The 18467-nt window shown below is 40.7% G+C and overlaps 1 protein-coding gene across 6 annotated transcripts in view; it reads left to right on the forward strand.

Annotated features, from left to right (window-relative positions):
• The window catches only part of TCEANC2 (transcription elongation factor A N-terminal and central domain containing 2), a 38583-nt gene that overhangs the window by 311 nt on the left and 19805 nt on the right, over window positions 1-18467 (forward strand). Inside the window, exons 1-4 of one of the 6 annotated variants that reach the window (XM_068539942.1) lie at window positions 205-219; window positions 957-1100; window positions 6199-6345; window positions 14217-14358. In XM_068539942.1, the coding sequence (XP_068396043.1) occupies window positions 6331-6345; window positions 14217-14358 (157 nt within the window). In that variant the 5' untranslated portion in view covers window positions 205-219; window positions 957-1100; window positions 6199-6330. Of the gene's footprint in view, window positions 1-177; window positions 351-956; window positions 1101-1149; window positions 1237-6198; window positions 6346-14216; window positions 14359-18467 lie in introns of those variants that run through there. The other 5 variants (XM_068539939.1, XM_068539937.1, XM_068539938.1 and 2 more) reach the window with 5 other exon arrangements.

The raw sequence follows: 18467 nt of genomic DNA on the forward strand, positions 1-18467 counted from the left end.
AGCGACACCTTAGCTTCGCGAGGCACGCTGGGGCATGTAGTTCTCCGTAGGCGGGAGGCGCACGGTGGGTTGGGAAAGTTGGTCTCGGAGAACTACAGCCGTCCTAGGTGCGCCCGAGCCCGCCCCTTCGCGGTGTATTCTGGGGAATGTGGTTTGGTTCACACACCCCCCCCCTCCCCCCTCCACCCCGCTGACGGGCGTCGGTGATCTCCCGGCTGGGTGAGCCACAAACGAGAAATTGTAGCCGTGGAAGGAAGCGTCGGTTTAGTTCTGACCCCCAAGGTCTAGGCTTGGGCCCTCAGAGGGTGCGTTCTGGAGAGGCCCAGCTGCTGGCAGGGCTGCTTTTCCTGGTGGGTCTCGCATGACATCGTTGTTAGGCTTCCCCTTCCTGGGCTCCTGAGTGCTGAGGGCAGAGGAAAGTGGTGGTTCCCTTTGCTCTGGGATCAGAGCAGGACAGTCGTGGTTAGGGTCCTTTGACCACGGAGTAGTTCCTGGAGATGACTGGTTGCTGTGAGGACCCTGCTGAGATCTGGAGGAGGTTGTTGGTTATTGGTTACTAGGGGAATCCTTGGGGTTGTGGTTATGGTGCGGTAATTAAGACAGCTTCATAGAACCCGGGGTAACTCTAACCCTGCCACAACCCAACCTAAGTTGGAAGAGGCTTTAGAAGTCACCAGGTTCAACGCCTGGCCCAGTATTGGAAGCCCCTCTACTGTGTGCACTTCTGAAAGCTAGGCACCTCCTAATTCAGGAAGTAGACCCATCATTGTATACAGTTTTCATTTTTTAGGAAGATGTTTCTTTTTCAGGAGGAAATCTTCCTGTGAATTGCACCCAAGAGTCCTAATAATTCAGGAATGCTTCCAGAGTGTGTAGAACCCAATTGTGTCACTTTAGGGAACACACATCACAGAAGCTTTGATGACGTTTTAGAACCTGCCCTCTTTCTTGAGCAGAACACGGTGCAAACACGTGAAGGTAGTTGGAGTCCCCTAGCAATGGATAAATTCGTCCTTCGAACACCCAGAATCCAGAATAGTCCTCAGAAGAAGGCTCCTGGAGGAAAGATTTACAAGCAGGCCACGATTGAATCTCTGAAGGTGAGAGGGGATCTGGGAGTGGAGAAAATGTGCAAAGGACTGTGATAGCCAGGAGGTCTGGAGGAGTTCTACTATGGAAGACCTATGAATTACTTATTTCTGTGCCTCCTCCCCAGAGTGTTCCTGACCACTCCAGGTTTGTTTCCCCCATACCTTGTTTATCAATTCCTGCACTTACGTTACACTCTTCTAATTACTTTGACTTTGTGGTATGTTTTGCTAGCTGGTAGGATAAGCCCCCTAAGTTATTCTTCTTTTGCAAAATTTTCTTCTCTATTAAATGGAATGTTAAAGTACCAAATATGATTTTGTGTTCCCTGTACAAACTCAGTAAGATTGGGTGATGATACCATACCTTCATATCCTATTGACCAGAACCGTATCACATGGCCTTCACAGCGACAGCTGAGACTGGAAGAGAGACTGTTAAAATACTCTTTGCAACCTCAAACTGTCTGATTTCTGTTAGCAAGGAAGAGGCAAGGAATAGATACAGGATAGACAACCAACAGTGAATCAATGGATATAAGCACCCAATTAGTGGTAATTATTACTTCACTAAAAACAAACAAAAAACCGTTTGTAATTAGTTCCCTTTGTCTTCTTGAACCTCTCCTCCTACATTACTGACTTTTCTTTTCGGTTCCCTTTATTGCTTCCTATTTTCTCCTCTAGACTACTAATGTTTGTGCTCCCCAGAGCTTTGTCATATTTTATGTATTTGGCCAGGGTGATCTTTTTCATCTTAAGGCTTCCCATGCTGCTGACTGCCAAACTTGCACCTCTAGACTAGATCTGTGAAGGTGAGAGTGAGACCTGGGGCTAGAGAAAATGTACAAAGGGCTGTGATAACAAGGTGGCCTTCTGAGTACTTGACTGATATACTCAGTTGGATTTCTCTTCTAGATGTGCCACAGGTTTACCAGACCCAGATTAGAAAGCAGTAAAGGGGAGTATAAACAAAAGCCCTGGGTTCTAGGCCCTACTGTGCAGCTGTGTGATCTTTAGCAAGTCATTTCCTTCTCTGGGATCTCACTTTGTCCTCATCTAGAAACTGTGGTGTTTGACCTATAGCAGTGTTTCTTCAAAGGAACACTGTTGTCCTTTGGGGCAAGATAATTGTTCATCATTTGGAACTGTCCTGTGAGTTGCACAAAATTTAACATCCCTGGCACTCAGACAGTAAATGTCAGTAGCAATGTCCCATTGTGATGACCAAAAATGCCCGACATATTTACAAGTACCCCTTGGTTGAGACCTACTGAGCTCTAGATGGTCTTTAAAATCTCTCCTAGTTTTGCAGTTTTGTGACTTCCTGGAACACATTCAAGGTTTTCAACTGTTTGTCAGAGTATCCATGGATAATTGTACACAGTAGTGATTCTCAGTGAGGGATGGTGGTGGGCAGGATTGTGATATCAGACTGTCTGGAAGAAGAAGAGGATGGTAGTAATTGAGCTACATGTACACTCACATACAAATACCCAGATTCTAATATACCTTCACCTGACCCTTCTGCCCTTTGTGTCCTCACGTGGGCCCCAGTTGAGAATCACTGTGTGTGATGATGAGAATGAGCCAAGTGAAGATTATGGAATCAGAATAAACAATATGCATATGGAATAACATTCTCTTTAAATGCAATAGTTTTTCTTCCAAACCTGTTTTTTATTCTCCTGTATTTATTTTATATCCATATACCAAGAAACTGGGACTAGAAACTTAGAAACGATCCTTAATTCTTCTTATATCTAGTTTTCGATTCTGTCTCCTAAAAATCCTTTTTGTCCTTAACATCTCCCACTTTAAGTTCAAAATCTTGTTGAGGGCTTCCCTGGTGGTGCAGTGGTTAAGAATCCGCCTGCCAATGCAGGGGACACGGGTTCGAGCCCTGGTCTGGGAAGATCCCACATGCCACGGAGCAACTAGGCCCGTGCGCCACAACTACCGAGCCTGTGCTCTAGAGCCTGCGAGCCACAACTACTGAAGCCCGCACACCTAGAGCCTGTGCTCTGCAACAAGAGAAGCCACCGCAGTAAGCCCACGCACTGCAACCAAGAGTAGCCCCCCCTTGCCTCAACTAGAGAAAGCCCATGCACAGCAACAAAGACCCAACTCAGCCAAAAATAAATAAATAAGTAAATTTATTTTTAAAAAAATCTTGTTGAATTTAGAGCAGTGCCGTGGTCTGTTAACTTGTCTCCGTGCCCGTGGCATCCCCTGTCATTCCAGCCTCCACACTTAAGCCAGAGAAATAAGTCTTTAAAAAAAAAAAGAAAATCTACTCAGGTCACCTTCCTGGCCGAGGAAACCACTTCCCTTAGTGGTTTCAAATTACCTTTTGATAAAGACATTTCTTTACGTGGTACCCAAGGCCCTCTTGTGACCTGGTACCTGCTTGCCGGGCTGCTCTTCTTATTTACATTCCATCCAGTGTCAACCACTCACAATTTCCCAAAGATGTTGTGTTCTTTCATACCTCTGTACCTTTGCTTATGCTGTCCTGTTTGCCTTGAACGGCTTTTTTCTCTTGTCTTGGAGGCAATATAGTGTAGTAATTAAGAACACAGACTCGAGCCAAACTACCTGTGTTAAAATCCCGGCTCTGCCACTTAAACTACCTGTGTGACCTTGGACAAGTTAACCTCTCTGTGTCTTTCCTCATCTATAAAATGGGATTAGTAATAATATCTATTTTATAAGGTAGTTATGAAGTTTGAGTGAGTCGATGTATGTAAAGTGCTTGGAACAGAGCCTGGCACATACTAAATACTATGTAAGTGTTTGCTGTTATCAGCTACTTTATGAAATCCTTTGTTCCCATGACCTAGTCAAGAGTTTCCTCTGCTATAAGGTCTTTCCTAACCACCCTCTGTCCCCCAGATACAGAGCCAATCTAATCTCTCCCTTCTCTAAGCCATCCCTATATCTTAACATGCCTCTACCATCGCACTTAACTTGTGTTGTATAATAAGTGTTTCTTTACATGCCTGTGTCCCGCTACACTCTCAGCTTCTTGAAAGACTATGTCTTTTTGGTTTTGTGGCCCCAGTAGCTGGCATGGGGCTTGGCATATAGAAGGCCATGGTGCATTTTTCTGAATGACCAAATGGTTAGTTTTTTGTTTTTTTGTTTTTTGGCTGCACCCTGCGGCATGCTGAATGACCAAATGAATTAAACTCTAAAAGCCTTGGCATGGCATATGAGACCCTTTCTATTCTGTTCTGTCTGAGGTGCCATCTCACCTCATCTCTTATAGCTCCCCATTCACGGGAATGCATTCCAGCCACACCCCATTTCTTGCTCTTCTCTATCTAAGCTATTCTCTTTCGTGTCTCCAGGGCTTTGACTTGATGCTGGTCCCCTTTCCTGCATCTTTTACAGAGTGAATTCCTACCCATTTGTCATCCCGCTCAAGTGAATCTTAGATTGTTTCATGAGTACAGGGACCTTGGACATTTCATTTACCTCTCCACCCTCGGACCTATCACAGTGCTTGGCACATACTTAGTGGTCAATAAATATTTGTTAAATAAGTGAATGATGAAATGCTTCCTGGGTCCTTTGTGGGGAATTAATCTTTCCCTCTTCGATACTCTCTTGGCACTTGGTTCAAATGTCTGTTGTAGCACTTACCTTACTGTATTGTAATTATCTGATTACCTGTAGTTTCCCCAATCTATTATGAACTATTAGGACTGGGACTGCAGTCTCTTATGTTCTGATTCTGCTTTAAGACCTAACACAGTGCCTGCTACATTGTATGTAAAAATTTATTGAATAAACAATAATCATTATTTGGGGATGCCCTTGCTGGGTCTGGATAGTAAGCTACTCCACAAATGTTATTGTGAAACAACTTTATGCTCAGTACTATGCTAGGTACTTTAGGGAACATAAGAAAAATTTAAGATAAAAGTATGAGCCTTTAAAAAAAAAAAAAAAAGTATGAACCTTTATGGGACTTCCTATTAGGGCATCATATCATAAGAAATGAAAAAGTCATGGTACAAAATCATATGTTCTCCATTACAAAATTGTTGATTAGACAATAAGGGTTAAGAGTTAAAAGAGGAGGGACTTCCCTGGTGGCGCAGTGGTTAAGAACCCACCGGCCAATACAGGGGACACGGGTTCGAGCCCTGGTCCGGGAAGATCCCACATGCCGCGGAGCAACTAAACCCGTGCACCACAACTACTGAAGCCCGCACGCTCTAGGGCCCGTGAGCCACAACTACTGAAGCCCGCACGCTCTAAGGGCCCACATGCCGCAACTACTGAGCCTGTGTGCTGCAGCTGCTGAAGCCTGCGTGCCTAGAGCCCGTGCTCCGCAACAAGAGAAGCCACTGCAATGAGAAGCCTGCATACTGCAATAAAGAGTAGCCCCCACTTGCTGCAACTAGAGAAAGCCCACATGCAGCAACAAAGACCCAACACAGACCAAAAAAAGAGTTAAGAGAGGAAAGAGCTCAGCATCTGTTTTAGTGGTCAGAGCACCTTAAAGAGATGGAAAGATTTGGCTAGGTAGAGGGAAGTCGCGACATAACCATTCAGTAAGTGGTACTTGCTGTTCTCTTTCGTTTATGCATGCACGCATGCTTACTTTGCTGTGTACACAATGACAAATTAAAAACAAGTTGAGTTAAATATGAATTCTAGAGAGTTAACTACGTCCACGTTCTGCCAAGTGACTATTCCCACACACCACTATCATGTTTTAATGGCAAGAATCTGCTGAATATTCAAGCCTCAATTTCCTCATCAGTAACATCAGAAATAATATTTAACCTGCAGGGTTGTTATGAGGGCTAAATAAATAAATGCATATTGAAAGGGCTAAGCATTGTGCCTGGCACATAATAAAAACTAATAAATAGTTCCCTCTTTTCTTGTATGGAAAAAAAGAGGCTGTGTAGTAAAACTAGAGCTGAGAATGATGATGATGATGGTGATGATACAGTAATAATGATTCCTGCTTACATTTATTGAGCCCATTTCTGTGGGCCAGGCATTGTGCTAAGTGCTTTACATATATTAACTCTTTAAATTCTAATAATAGCTCTGTGAAATGGATGCTTTTATCATTTATATTTTACAGATGAAGAATCTAAGGCACAGAGAGATTAAGTAGCTTGTCCAAAGTCATGAAGCTTTCAGTGGCAGAGCTGGGATTTGAACTAGAAAATCTGGTTCCACAGTCTGTGAACTAAAAAAAAGTGGAGGTTTCTGAATGCCAACAGAGGAGGTATAAAAATCTCGGAATATTAGGACCACTGTACTTCTGTTATCAGCATATTGCAAGTAATTTTGCCATAGCTTTATCACATTCAATTAAAGTGACCCTCAATAAGCTCATGTGGTGTACATTTGAATAGTAAAGGTTAATTTGGTTAATCTCGTCTTTCTCCCTAAGGGAAAGTGATTTCTTCTGTTGGTTGCAATAGGAGATTATTTTAAATGGAAAGATTCTGAAAAGATGCTAATTATTTTAGGTTCTGCACTTAAGAATGCTCTATAAATCTTTACTCCCTTTGTAGGATTGACTAGCCAATATGTTGTCCCCTGCCCCCACCAGTGGAATGGTGCCCATTTTATTGCTTATGAGCGAAGCATTTTCCTTAATTGGTTTTACCAAACCTGATATTCCAGCTATCCACAACTGTAAGACCAGATGGTATTTTGGAGAGCACCTTTTCTTTCTGGCAGTAACCATTCCACTACTCATTATAGCTTCCCCATTCATATTTTATTTCCACTTCCCTTTTTCCTCTAAATAATTCAGATAAGAACTTGTAGTATCCGTTTTGGGGCCCATATGTGGACAGAAATAGGGAAACATTCTTTGTATGTACATGGAATTCTTCTCTGGAACGGGCTGCTATATTTTTCTATTTTTGCCCTAATATTTCAGATCTGAAGACTGTACTGTACTTAGTCCTTGAGGGTAGATATAACTTTGTTCAATTACATCTACTGCACACTGGGGATAGAGAGAAAAATAAGAAATTGTTCTGGCCCTCAAGTTGTTCATAGTCTGATGGAGAAGACAGCCTTGTACATAACTATTTGCAGAAAGTACAGATGGGGTAATTGAAGCCTGTGCAGATTACAAACTCAAAAGGGAGTTTGGTCAGATGTGGTTGGAGAGAGGCAAGCAAGGCTTCATACAGGAGGTGATTCTTGAAGAGTCTTTCAAAATAAGTAGGTGTTATCACGTGGTTCAGGCAGAGAAAGAGCATCTCAGGCAGAGGATGTGAAATACTGTGGTTTGTTTAGGCAGCTTCAAATAGTTTGATGTATGTTGAGCCAATGGTGAGGCTGAAAAGGATGTCAGGAGCCAAGTCATGTTTGTTAAGACCTTTTATGCCATACTAAAGAGCTTAGGCTTCTGTAGTTCCATATGCTGGAATGATCTGATCTGAAACCCCCAACCTCATTCCAGCCATGTAGAAATGCTCGATAAAAAGTCTCCAATACAGGGACTTCCCTGGCAGTCCAGCAGTTAAGAGTCTGCTCTTCCACTGCAGAGGGCGTGGGTTCCATCCCTGGTCGGGGTACTAAGATCCTGCATGCTGCGTGGTGTGGCCAAAAAAGAAAAAAAAAAAAGTCTCCAATACAGAGCTGAGCTTGAAAAGAAGAAAGAGAAACCCTCAGGTGCCAGGAAGAAAGAGGAAATCCAAACCCAGAGCTGGAGATAACAGGCATACCTTGGAGATATTGCGGGTTCGGTTCTAGACCACTGCAATTATGCGAATTTTTTTGGTTCCCAATGTATATAAAAGCTACATTTCCACTATACTGTAATCTGTTAAGTGTACAATAGCATTATGTCTAAGAAAATGTACATACCTTAATTAAAAAATACTTTATTGCTAAATAATGCTAACCATCATCTGAACATTCAGCAAGTTGGAATCCTTTTGCTGGTGGAGGTCTTGCCTCGATGTTGATGGCTGCTGACTGATGAGGGTGGTGGTTGCTGAAGGTAGGGGTGGCTGTGACATTTTCTTAAAATACGACAATGAAGTTTGCCGCATCAATTGACCCTTCCTTTCATGAATGATTTCTCTGTAGCGTTCAGTGCTGTTTGATAGCATTTTACTCACAGTAGAACTTCTTTCAAAATTGAAGTCAATCCTACCAAACCCTGCTGCTGCTTTATCAACTAAGTTTATGTAATCCTTCATTGTCGATTCAGCAGTCTTCACAGCATCTTCACCAGCAGTAGATTCCATCTCAAGAGACCTCTTTCTCTGCTCATCCATAAGAAGTAACTCCTTATCTATTAAAGTTTAATCATGAGATTGCAGCAATTCAGTCATATCCTTAGGCTCCACTTCTAATTCTAGTTCTCTTGCACTTTCCACCACATCTACTGTTAATTCCTCCACTGAAGTCTAGAACCTCTCAAAGTCATCCATGAGGTTTGGAATCAGCTTCTTCCAAACTCCAGTTAATGTTGATATTTTGACTTCTCGTGAATCATGAATGTTCTTAATTGCATCTAGAATGGTGAATTCTTTCCAGAAGATTTTCAATTTACTTTTCCATCAGAGGAATCAACTATCTATGGCAGCTATAGCCTTACGAAATGTATTTCTAATGTATTTCTAGATGTATGTATGCTAGAAATGTATTTCTAGGACTTGAGAGTCAAAATTACTCCTTGCAGCAGAATGGATGTTGTGTTAACAGGCATGAAAACAACATTAATCTCGTTGTACATCTCCATCAGAGCTCTTGAGTGACCAGGTGTATTGTCAATGAGCAGTGATATTTTGAAAGGAATCTCTTTTCGGAGTAATAGGTCTCGACAGAGGGCTTAAAATATTTGGTAAACCATGTTGTAAACAAATTTGCTGTCATCTAGGCTTTGTTGTTCCATTTATAGAGCCCAGGCAGAGTAGATTTCGCATAATTATTAAGGGCCCTAGGATTTTCAAAATGGCAAATGAGCATTGGCTTGTACTTCAAGTCACCAGCTGCATTAGCCCCTAACAAGATCGTCAGCCAGTCCTTTGAAGCCAGGCATTGACTTCTCTCTAGCTATGCAAGTCCTAGATGTCATCTTCTTCCAATATGAGGTTATTTTGTCTACATTGAAAATCTGTTGTTTAGTGTAGCCACCTTCATTAATTATCTTACATGGATCTTCTGGATTACTTGCTACAGCTTTTACTTTAGCACTTGCTGCTTCCTTGTACTTGTATGTTATGGAGACGGCTTCTTCCCCTAAACCTTATGAACCAACCTCTGCTAGCTTCAAACTTTTCTTCTGCAGTTTCCTCACCTCTCTCAGCCTTCATAGAATTGAAGAGAGTTAGGACCTTGCTCTAGATTAGGCTTTGGCTTAAGGGAATGTTGTAGTTAGTTTTTTTGTGTTTTTTTATGATTCTGATATCTCTCCTCTCTTTTTTTTTTTTTTTAAATTTTATTTATTTATTTATTTATTTATTTATTTATTTATTTATTTATTTATTTATGGCTGTGTTGGGTCTTCGTTTCTGTGCGAGGGCTTTCTCTAGTTGTGGCAAGCGGGGGCCACTCTTCATCGCGGTGCACGGGCCTCTCACTATCGCGGCCTCTCTTGTTGCGGAGCACAGGCTCCAGACGTGCAGGCTCAGCAATTGTGGCTCACGGGCCTTGTTGCTCCGCGGCATGTGGGATCTTCCCAGACCAGGGCTCGAACCCGTGTCCCCTGCATGGGCAGGCAGATTCTCAACCACTGCACCACCAGGGAAGCCCTCTCCTCTCAACATATCAATTATACTTCTTTATTTTTTTTGAATTTTATTTTATTTATTTTTTTATACAGCAGGTTCTTATTAGTCATCCAATTTATACATATTAGTGTATACGTGTCAATCCCAATCTCCCAATCATCACACCATCACTCCCCCTTCCCGGGAATGTTGTAGTTAGTTTGATCTGTACAGACCACTAAAATATTCTCATATCAGCAATAAGGCTGTTTTGCTTTCTTATCATTTGTGTGTTCACTGGAGTAGCACTTTTAATTTCCTTCAGGAACTTTTCCTTTGCATTTATGACTTGGCCAACTACTTGATGCAAGACGCCTAGCTTTTGGCCTGTCTCGGCTTTCAACATGCCTTCCTCACTAAGCTTAATCATTTCTAGCTTTTGATTTAAAGTGAGAGACGTGCTTCTCTTCCTTTCACTTAAACATTTAGAGGCCATTGTAGGGCTATTAATTGACTTAATTTCAATATTGTTGTGTCTCAGGGAACAAGGAGGCCCAAGGAGAGGGAGAGAGCTGGGGAAATGGCTGGTTGGTGGAACAGTCAGAATATTTATCAGTTAAGTTTGCTGTCTTGTATGGGCATGGTTTGTGGCACCCCAAAACAATTACAATAGTAACACCAAAGGTCACTGATCACAGATCATAACAAATATAATAATAATGGAAAAAGTTTGAAATGTTGCAGGAATTACCAAAATGTGACACAGAGACATGAAGTGAGCAAATGCTGTTGGAAAAATAGCATCTGTAGACTTGCTCGTTGCAGGGTTGACACAAACCTTTAATTTGTTTAAAAAAAAAAAAAATGCAATATCTGCAAAGTGCAATAAAGTGAAGTGCAATAAAACAAGGTATGCTTGTATATAGTTCTATGCAAATCAGGTACAGAGTTTAGGGGCTGGGGTTTTAGGGCCAGTATGGGGACAGCAGATAAGGCTTCAGGCCACATGAAGCCAGGAGTCAACACAGGGCTACTATGCTTTTGAAAAATGAACTAGAAAAATTCTATCCACCAGTCCAAGATATCAGCATGAAGATTGTATCATCTCAGGGTTTGAGTTCAAAAAGAGTTGACCATAATAAATTAGAACCTCACACTTATTACTATGTGTGTATATATATTTTTAACTTCGTGCTATCTGCAAAGCTGGAAAATTAACATAAAAACTGGCCCAGAACCAGGGAAATCCAAAGGCCTTGGCAAAGGCAAAGGTGAGATTTCCCTGTTAAGACACTTCACAACCTAGAGTACACAGGACTCCTGTGGAAAACAGTCCCCATTAAAGATGAATTCATGGTCAAAAATTACAAAACTCTACAATAAAATAAATTACCAGGAGGGAGGATGAGCAGGTAGATGTAAATAATAGAATTTCTACTCCAAGAAGCAGAGAGAACAGTCTGAAAGAGACCTTAAATATGTTTAAAATGTTCACAGGATAATGAAAGTAATAGAAATGATAAGAATAGGATAGTATGAAAAGAAAACAGGCAGATTTAGAGAAAAAAACAAAAACAGAATTTGTCCAATGAAAAAGCATATTTGTTGACAAAGAAACACATTGAACAGGTTAAAAGTAGGTAAGTCATAGCTATGGAGAGAAATGCTGAATTGAAAGCTTGATCTGAAGAAATCACTTAGAATGCATCCCACAGAAATAGAAATATGACAGAAAAGTTAAGAGACTTGAAGGACAGGCAGAGACCAAGTATATTTCTAATAAGCGTTTCAGAAGGTAGAGACTTGTGAGGAGGATACTGGTATAGATTTCATTGAGTATCTTAAAAATTGTAAGGGCAAACACTAAAATGATAGAAATAGAATGTATAACTTCTAAACCATGAAAGAAAAAACAAGATTAAAGAAAACTCAGGCTGTTAAATAAAAGATAAGAAAAGAAAAAAGCAAAGAGAAAGTATGTCCATTGTATCAGTAATCATAATAAATGCAAATGGATTAAACATGCCTATTAAAAGATAGAAACTCTCAGATTGGATAGGGGAGGAGGAGCAAAATAAAGCAGCCATAGGCTATTAAAGCATAATGACCCAGAAAAGTTGAAAGTAAAGGATGGAAGACATATGAATGTATAATAGGCAGGAGTTCATTGAAGCAATGTTTATAATAGGGAAAATGTGAGGGGGAAAAAGTCCCTAATTATCCATTAGGGGACTAGATTTTAAAATTCTAAGACATTGTATATAAAAATAATGGAATAATATTCAATACTATTAAAATAGATCAACTGGGTTTATACGTATCAGTATGGATAAATCAAGAAATTATACTGAGTGAAAAAAGCAAGCTGCAGAATATTATATTTACACCTTCTTCCTACTGAAAATATCCCCTACCTGGCTTCATCGATTTATTTGTCATACCATTTAACACTAATAGTATTTTATATTGTAACAGATCATAAAAAAGGGCTCTGTCTCAATTTTGGCTAGGGCTCCTAAAGGCTGAGAACAAAGGAATAGCTATAAAATGTGTTCCCAAATGTTATTCTAGACCATCTATACAGAACTTGTGAAGGCAGAAAATGAAGACCAGTTTTGGAATTCTCAACCTATCACCTACCTTAGGCAATAAAGAAAGTTGAAGGTAAAGAAAGAGAGGAGATAGAATTCCTTTGGATAAAGTGGGAGGGCTATGGTATTTTCACTTGGAGAACGTGACCTCAGTTCCTGGAGTTGGTGGACACAGAGACCAGACCTGTGCCTGGGAAAGTCTAAAAACAGGGTGGCAACTGATGCCACAAGAAGGAGAAGTGGCTGCTGTGGGAAAGCTGTTAGGCACAGAGTTTTTCAGGGCAAAGATATGGGCATAGTGGAGAAAATGCTAACTGGCCTGGAGTTGAATTAAAGGGGCTCAGTTCACAAGGACCCTTGGAAGGGCAGTGGGACCCCTACAGAGAGAGTGGGTGAAGCAATTGCCAGAAACTGGAGACTTAGGGTGGACCTGTAAGCGGCTGGCTGGAAGAGGCCTTGCCAATGTTGTGGGAACTGCAGGTGAGATCTCAACCATGGGCGCTCTCTGCGGAACCACAAAAACACCTCATGAATATCTGCCAAGTCTAGAGAGCACTGAAACCTAATGAGCGTAGCATCACAACCAAAAATAAGGCTTTTGCTTTCCCTTACTGCTTTTTTTCCCAGTTTCGAACCTGGAAGGGCCAAAGACCAAAGCAAACAAGCAGATGGGGGAGGAGGAGAAGGAAAGGTGGGGAAATAGAGAAGTCCCCAGACATCCCCTTCTCCCACCACGGGCAGCTAGGCTAGACCCCAGCCAGGGAGGGAGTTGAGACTTTTTGGGTTGCTTTTTCTTGAACTATCACATGCATGTAGAAAAGTAGACAAATATGTACGTCTTAACAGATTTTCACAGAACACACCTGTGTCACCAGTATCCAGATCAAGAAACAGGACATTTATCAGAGGCCCCTGTGCCCCTTCCCAGTCCCTAACCGGGCCCACCTCCCCAGGGTAATAATGATAAAAACAAGAAAAAAAATTTTTTTGTGTAATTATGAAAGCGACTTTTTTTTTTGTCTCCCAATTTACTTAAAAAAAAAATTCTTGAAATAATTTCAAAACTACAGAAAAGTTGCAACACAGTACAAAGACCTTCCTTTTGCAATTCCTTCTTTTGCCTTTCCTTTTGCAATTCCTTAATTGTTTATGTTTTACACTTAATGGAAAGATTTGTGTCAACTTTAAGATAGTGGTTTCTTCCAGAAACGGAAGGAAGGGAATGAAGGGCGAAAGGTGTAAGGAGACTTGAACTTTACAGTGTTTTATTATTTTATGTGTAATGGCAAAATGTTAACTTTTTTTCAGTATAAATAGTGAGTTACTCTACCTTTTTATGTGTTTAAAGTTTTAAAAAATTCTTCAAACAAGAAAGGGTTTGAGTTTTACCATCTAGGAAGTAGGGAGCTGTTGAAGTGTGCTTTTTATTGTTGAAATAAATATCTCTTTATGACTTCTCTGCTCTCTGTCCTTGCCTATGAATTAAGATACTTAAGTGAGCTATAAGGTTGATTCACCTCAGCATCGTTTTTCTTTTCTTCCCCTCCTTACTGCCTCTCAGTGCTAAGTGCCCAGTGGTGTCTGACATGGTAAGATTAAAACTTGCACTTTTCCTAATAGATGTAACCCTCTTCCTGATTTGCAGTAAGCAGGAGCTGCTTTTAAGCAATTACCCATCATTTGGGGCCATCACATATATTGTGCTTTGGTTCAGGTCATAATCAATAATTCATATGTCAATAGGAGCCCCATTAGCTCAGGTGAAGGCAGATGTCTTTCTAATGAAAATGTTCCATTTTCCAAATGACTTTTCTTTTTCTCAGAGAGTTGTGGTTATAGAAGACATAAAAAGATGGAAAACTATGTTGGAGCTTCCTAATCAAACCAAAGAGAATCTAGTTGAAGCCTTACGAGAATTAAAGAAGAAAATACCCTCCAAGGAAGTGTTAAAATCAACAAGGATAGGTATGTTCCTTCCGAATTTTATAAGTGCTTATATTTTATCTCCTTCTTTCTCCTTTCCTCCCTCCCTCAGACATTATCTATCATATCAGTGCTTCTCAAACTATCTGTGGTGAGAGATCATTGTTTAAAAAATTCTCCATTGGTTGCAGACTAATACTTTTAAAATATAATAAAAATTACCAGAAAAATGAAATTAAAATATACAAAATGTAAGCCCTACTTTTAAAAAAAATTATACTCAACAAATGTAGAAGTACTTTGTCAAACTGCTATAGAAGTTTTAAATGCTTACTTCAGTTTCTGTACTTACTGCATGAACTTGTAACTAGCGTGATCTGTGGATAACGTTTTGAGTGTCCTTGATGCTAGGTGTGCAAAAATGAAGAAGACATGATTTGTGACCTCAAGGAACTTAGGGTTTGGTGGAGAAACAAGCAGGTAGACAAATGGGAGTAGTAAAATAGTATAGGTTAAAAATAAAAGCATATAAATAATGTCCATGGTACCATTCTGATCTGTACAAGGTATATGCTGGCACAGAGGACAGAGTAGTCTTACATCTGGGGAATTCAGAAAAGGCTCCATAGAAGAGGCGACATTTCACTTAAATCTTGGCTTTTCCGTCTTGAGTAGAAATAACTTCCAAAGCATGGTTTGTAAAAACAAAATAATAGCAACATTTGCTGCTACATCATTTATTACAGCATTGGAGATATTTTAAGAGGTAAGTCAGGAACTACGTTGAATTACCATTTTAGTACAGTACACAACTGTGAATAATATGCGAGGGAGGACCAACATGTGTTCCTCAAGCTGCTCCCAAGTCCCCAGGGAGTCCAGCGTAGTCGTTCACAGCTGCTGTTCTTGCCCTCACCAGTGCAGCCATTGCCTTCTCTGCCTCCCCTTGACCTCTTGTTCATGAGAAGCAGGAGAGAAAGCAGCTTCAGACTGGCGCTAACAGCTGGCAAGAGCTGTGTGAAATTCCCCCGAGGTTCCCCCAAGAGTCTGGAGAGTTGCACCCCTGTAATATAAACCAGAATCTGAGAAAATTAGATGCTTAAAGAACATAAAACCCTATCATTATAGCCAAGGAGAGTCTCCCATCTGCTGCTAGATTTTCTCTTTATAGGTTGTGGTCACTAGAGGGCAATAAGACCATTCATATGAGCAGATAAGGTATTTCCACCAGTAGAGGGTACTAGTGGTTAATATTTTATGACATGTATACATGTACATATGTGTATGTATATGTTCATATTTAAGCACACCACAAATACCACTTACAATCAGATCTTAAATATCAACATAATAGTCTGGAATTGTCCTACAAATACAGAACAGATGATAATTTTTTAAAAATCATTTCTATTTGTCCTTTGAGTACCATTGTGAATATGCTTTCAAGAATGGGTGTGTCTGATGTTCAGAGATTTCAATTCAAGAATCATAATGAAACCACAACAAGGGAGTATAACTTAAGAGGAGCTGGAAACCATCCAACTTTTGAGTCTTGACCCTATCCCAAGCCTTGCCATAACCTGAGGTTGTGTGGAATATACAGGTTCCTTGGTCAGTTGCTAGCCTGAAGATTCATTTGGATCATTGCCTGAGAATGTTTACATTCTTCCACCTTTAGCCTCCTGCCTGTCCCTATCCTGTGGGCTGTAAGGGACAAATATTTACTGAGTACCTTCTTTGTGCTAGGAACTATGCTGGCGTAATGATGAAGGAGACAGATACTGTCCCACCTTTTTGGAGCCTGCAGTCTAGTGGAAGGACAGGCAATTTAACAAGACTTTATCATACAATGCAATGAGTGCGCTGATGATGAGAAGTTAGCCCAAGGAGTATATGTGTTGGGAGTAGAAAAGATGTTAAAGAATGTGTCAGGCCTGGGTATATCACGTGAGCTGTACAGAGGGCTGGAGGTGGGAGAGAGCACGGTACGTTGCAAAAACTAAAAGAAGTTTTGTTTACTTGAAATGTAATAAGCTGGAGACAGAGTCTGGACCAGATGGAGAAGACTCTTTGTAAGCCATTCAAAACTGTTTGGTCTTAACATGCGTATTAGTTACCTGTCCCTGTGTAAAAATTATGCCCAAATGTAGCAGCTTAAGTGTCTGTTATCTCACACAGGTTTTCTGAAGGTCAGGAATCAGGGAGCTGCTTATCTGGGTGCTTCTGGCTCATGGTCTCTTAAGAGGTTATAGTCGAACTGTTGGCTGGGACTGTAGTCATCTGAAAGCTTGACCAGGACTTGAAGATCTGCTCCTAACTGCTCACTTATGGGATTGCTGGTAGGAGGCCTCAGTTTCTCATCACCTGGGCCTCCCCATAGGGCTGCTCATGACATGGCAGCTGACTTTCCCCAGAATAAGTGATCCAAGAGAGAATAACCAAGATGGAAACCATACTGTCTTTTATCATCTAATCTTGGAAGTAACATACCAACACTTCTATTATATTCTGTTGATCACACAGACCAACCTGGGTACAGTTGGGAGACAACTACACATGGGTTATGAATACGAAGAGGTGAGGATCATTGGGGGCTATCTTGTAGACAGGCTATCACAGCACGTATTTCTTTTAATTTAACCTAGATATATTCTACTTCTGAACCTGCAGATTTATGTTCATTTGTAGAAGTTTTACAGCCATTATCTCTTCAAAAGCATGTCTCCTTTATTCTCTCTATTTCTTTGTTCTGGGATTCTACAATTAGAAATTTGTTAGATCTTTTATTTTCCATGCCCCTTAGCTCATATGTCTCCTTGTCTCTCAAAAAATTCTGGGCAGTTTCTTTAGTGTCCCACTATTGTGGGACATCCAAGAGGAAATGTCCAACAGAATGTTGGATGTACAAGGCTAGAGCTAAGGAGGGACAGTAAATATATACTTGAGAGTCATCATCAGCATATAGTTAGAAACTGAGGCAGTTGCCCAGAGAGAGTATGTAGGAAAAGCAAAGAGCCAAGTCCCAAATCCTGAAGCACATCAATATATGAGGCTCACAGGAAATGGAGAAGGTGTGAGCGGGGAAATGGGAGAGAACGCTGTCATGGAATGGGAAGGAGGGCTTCTGAGAGGGGATTCGTCAGCAGTGCCCATCGTTGTCAAAGGGCCAAAGAAGCTAATTCTAAAAATTGCACATTGGATTTTACAAAGTAAGGTCATTAATGATTTTGGTAAGGACAGTTTCAAAGGCAAGGTTAAGGGCAGAAGCTTGAGGAGTGAGGAGGAGGTAAGGAAATGAACTGTGAAAACAGACAGCTCTTTCAAGAAGTTTGGTATTGAAAGGAAAGAGAGAGGTGGCAATATCAGAAAGGAATGTGTAATTTTTAAAATAGGAGAGAACCTAACCTGTTGAGTGACAGGTTCGTAGGGAGACCTTATCAGGGAGAATGGACCAGACTTTGTAAGGATTGACTGTGGAGACGAGGATGCCATGATGCCTCTCATTTTGTTGTCACCCACACCCCCTTTACTGGCTCTTTATTTCTACCTTCGGATACACTTAAATCTTCTCCTTTAATCGTCTGCCATCTTTTCCAGATACCTCGTCTCACTTTTTCCTTTTATAACCAAATTCCTTTAAATATGATTAATAATCACAACTCCCATTTCTGCCCCTTACCCTCCTTCATTAAATTATTTCCATGCTGGCTTCTCCCACAAACACTATTCTTCTCTCTAAGGACACAAGTTATTTCATTCTATCCAAATCCAGTAGTCTTGTCTCAGTTCTCATCTTCCCAGAACCATGAACTTGAGACCATTGATTACTCTCTTTTCTGTCAGTATGAATGACACTGAACTTGTTGCCAATTCTTTATCTATTTTTTAAATGTTTATTTCCTTCAAGCCCTTATCTGAGTTTGTAATTACTTATTTAATTATTTACTGAGTTATTTTTTGTTTACTGTATAGTAACTCTATGCCAGCAAGACCATGCAATATATTTTATTCACCAATGCATTTCAAGCATTAGTGTGGCATATAGCAGATGCTCAGGATATGTTCATCAAATTAATGAAAATGACAGGATCAAACAAGATTTTCTCCATGGCGCTTTCTAGCTTTCTGTATTCCTGTTTCTTGCCTTTCTC

The sequence above is a fragment of the Eschrichtius robustus genome, chromosome 3 (genome assembly GCF_028021215.1).
Source record: "Eschrichtius robustus isolate mEscRob2 chromosome 3, mEscRob2.pri, whole genome shotgun sequence".
Taxonomy (NCBI): domain Eukaryota; kingdom Metazoa; phylum Chordata; class Mammalia; order Artiodactyla; family Eschrichtiidae; genus Eschrichtius; species Eschrichtius robustus.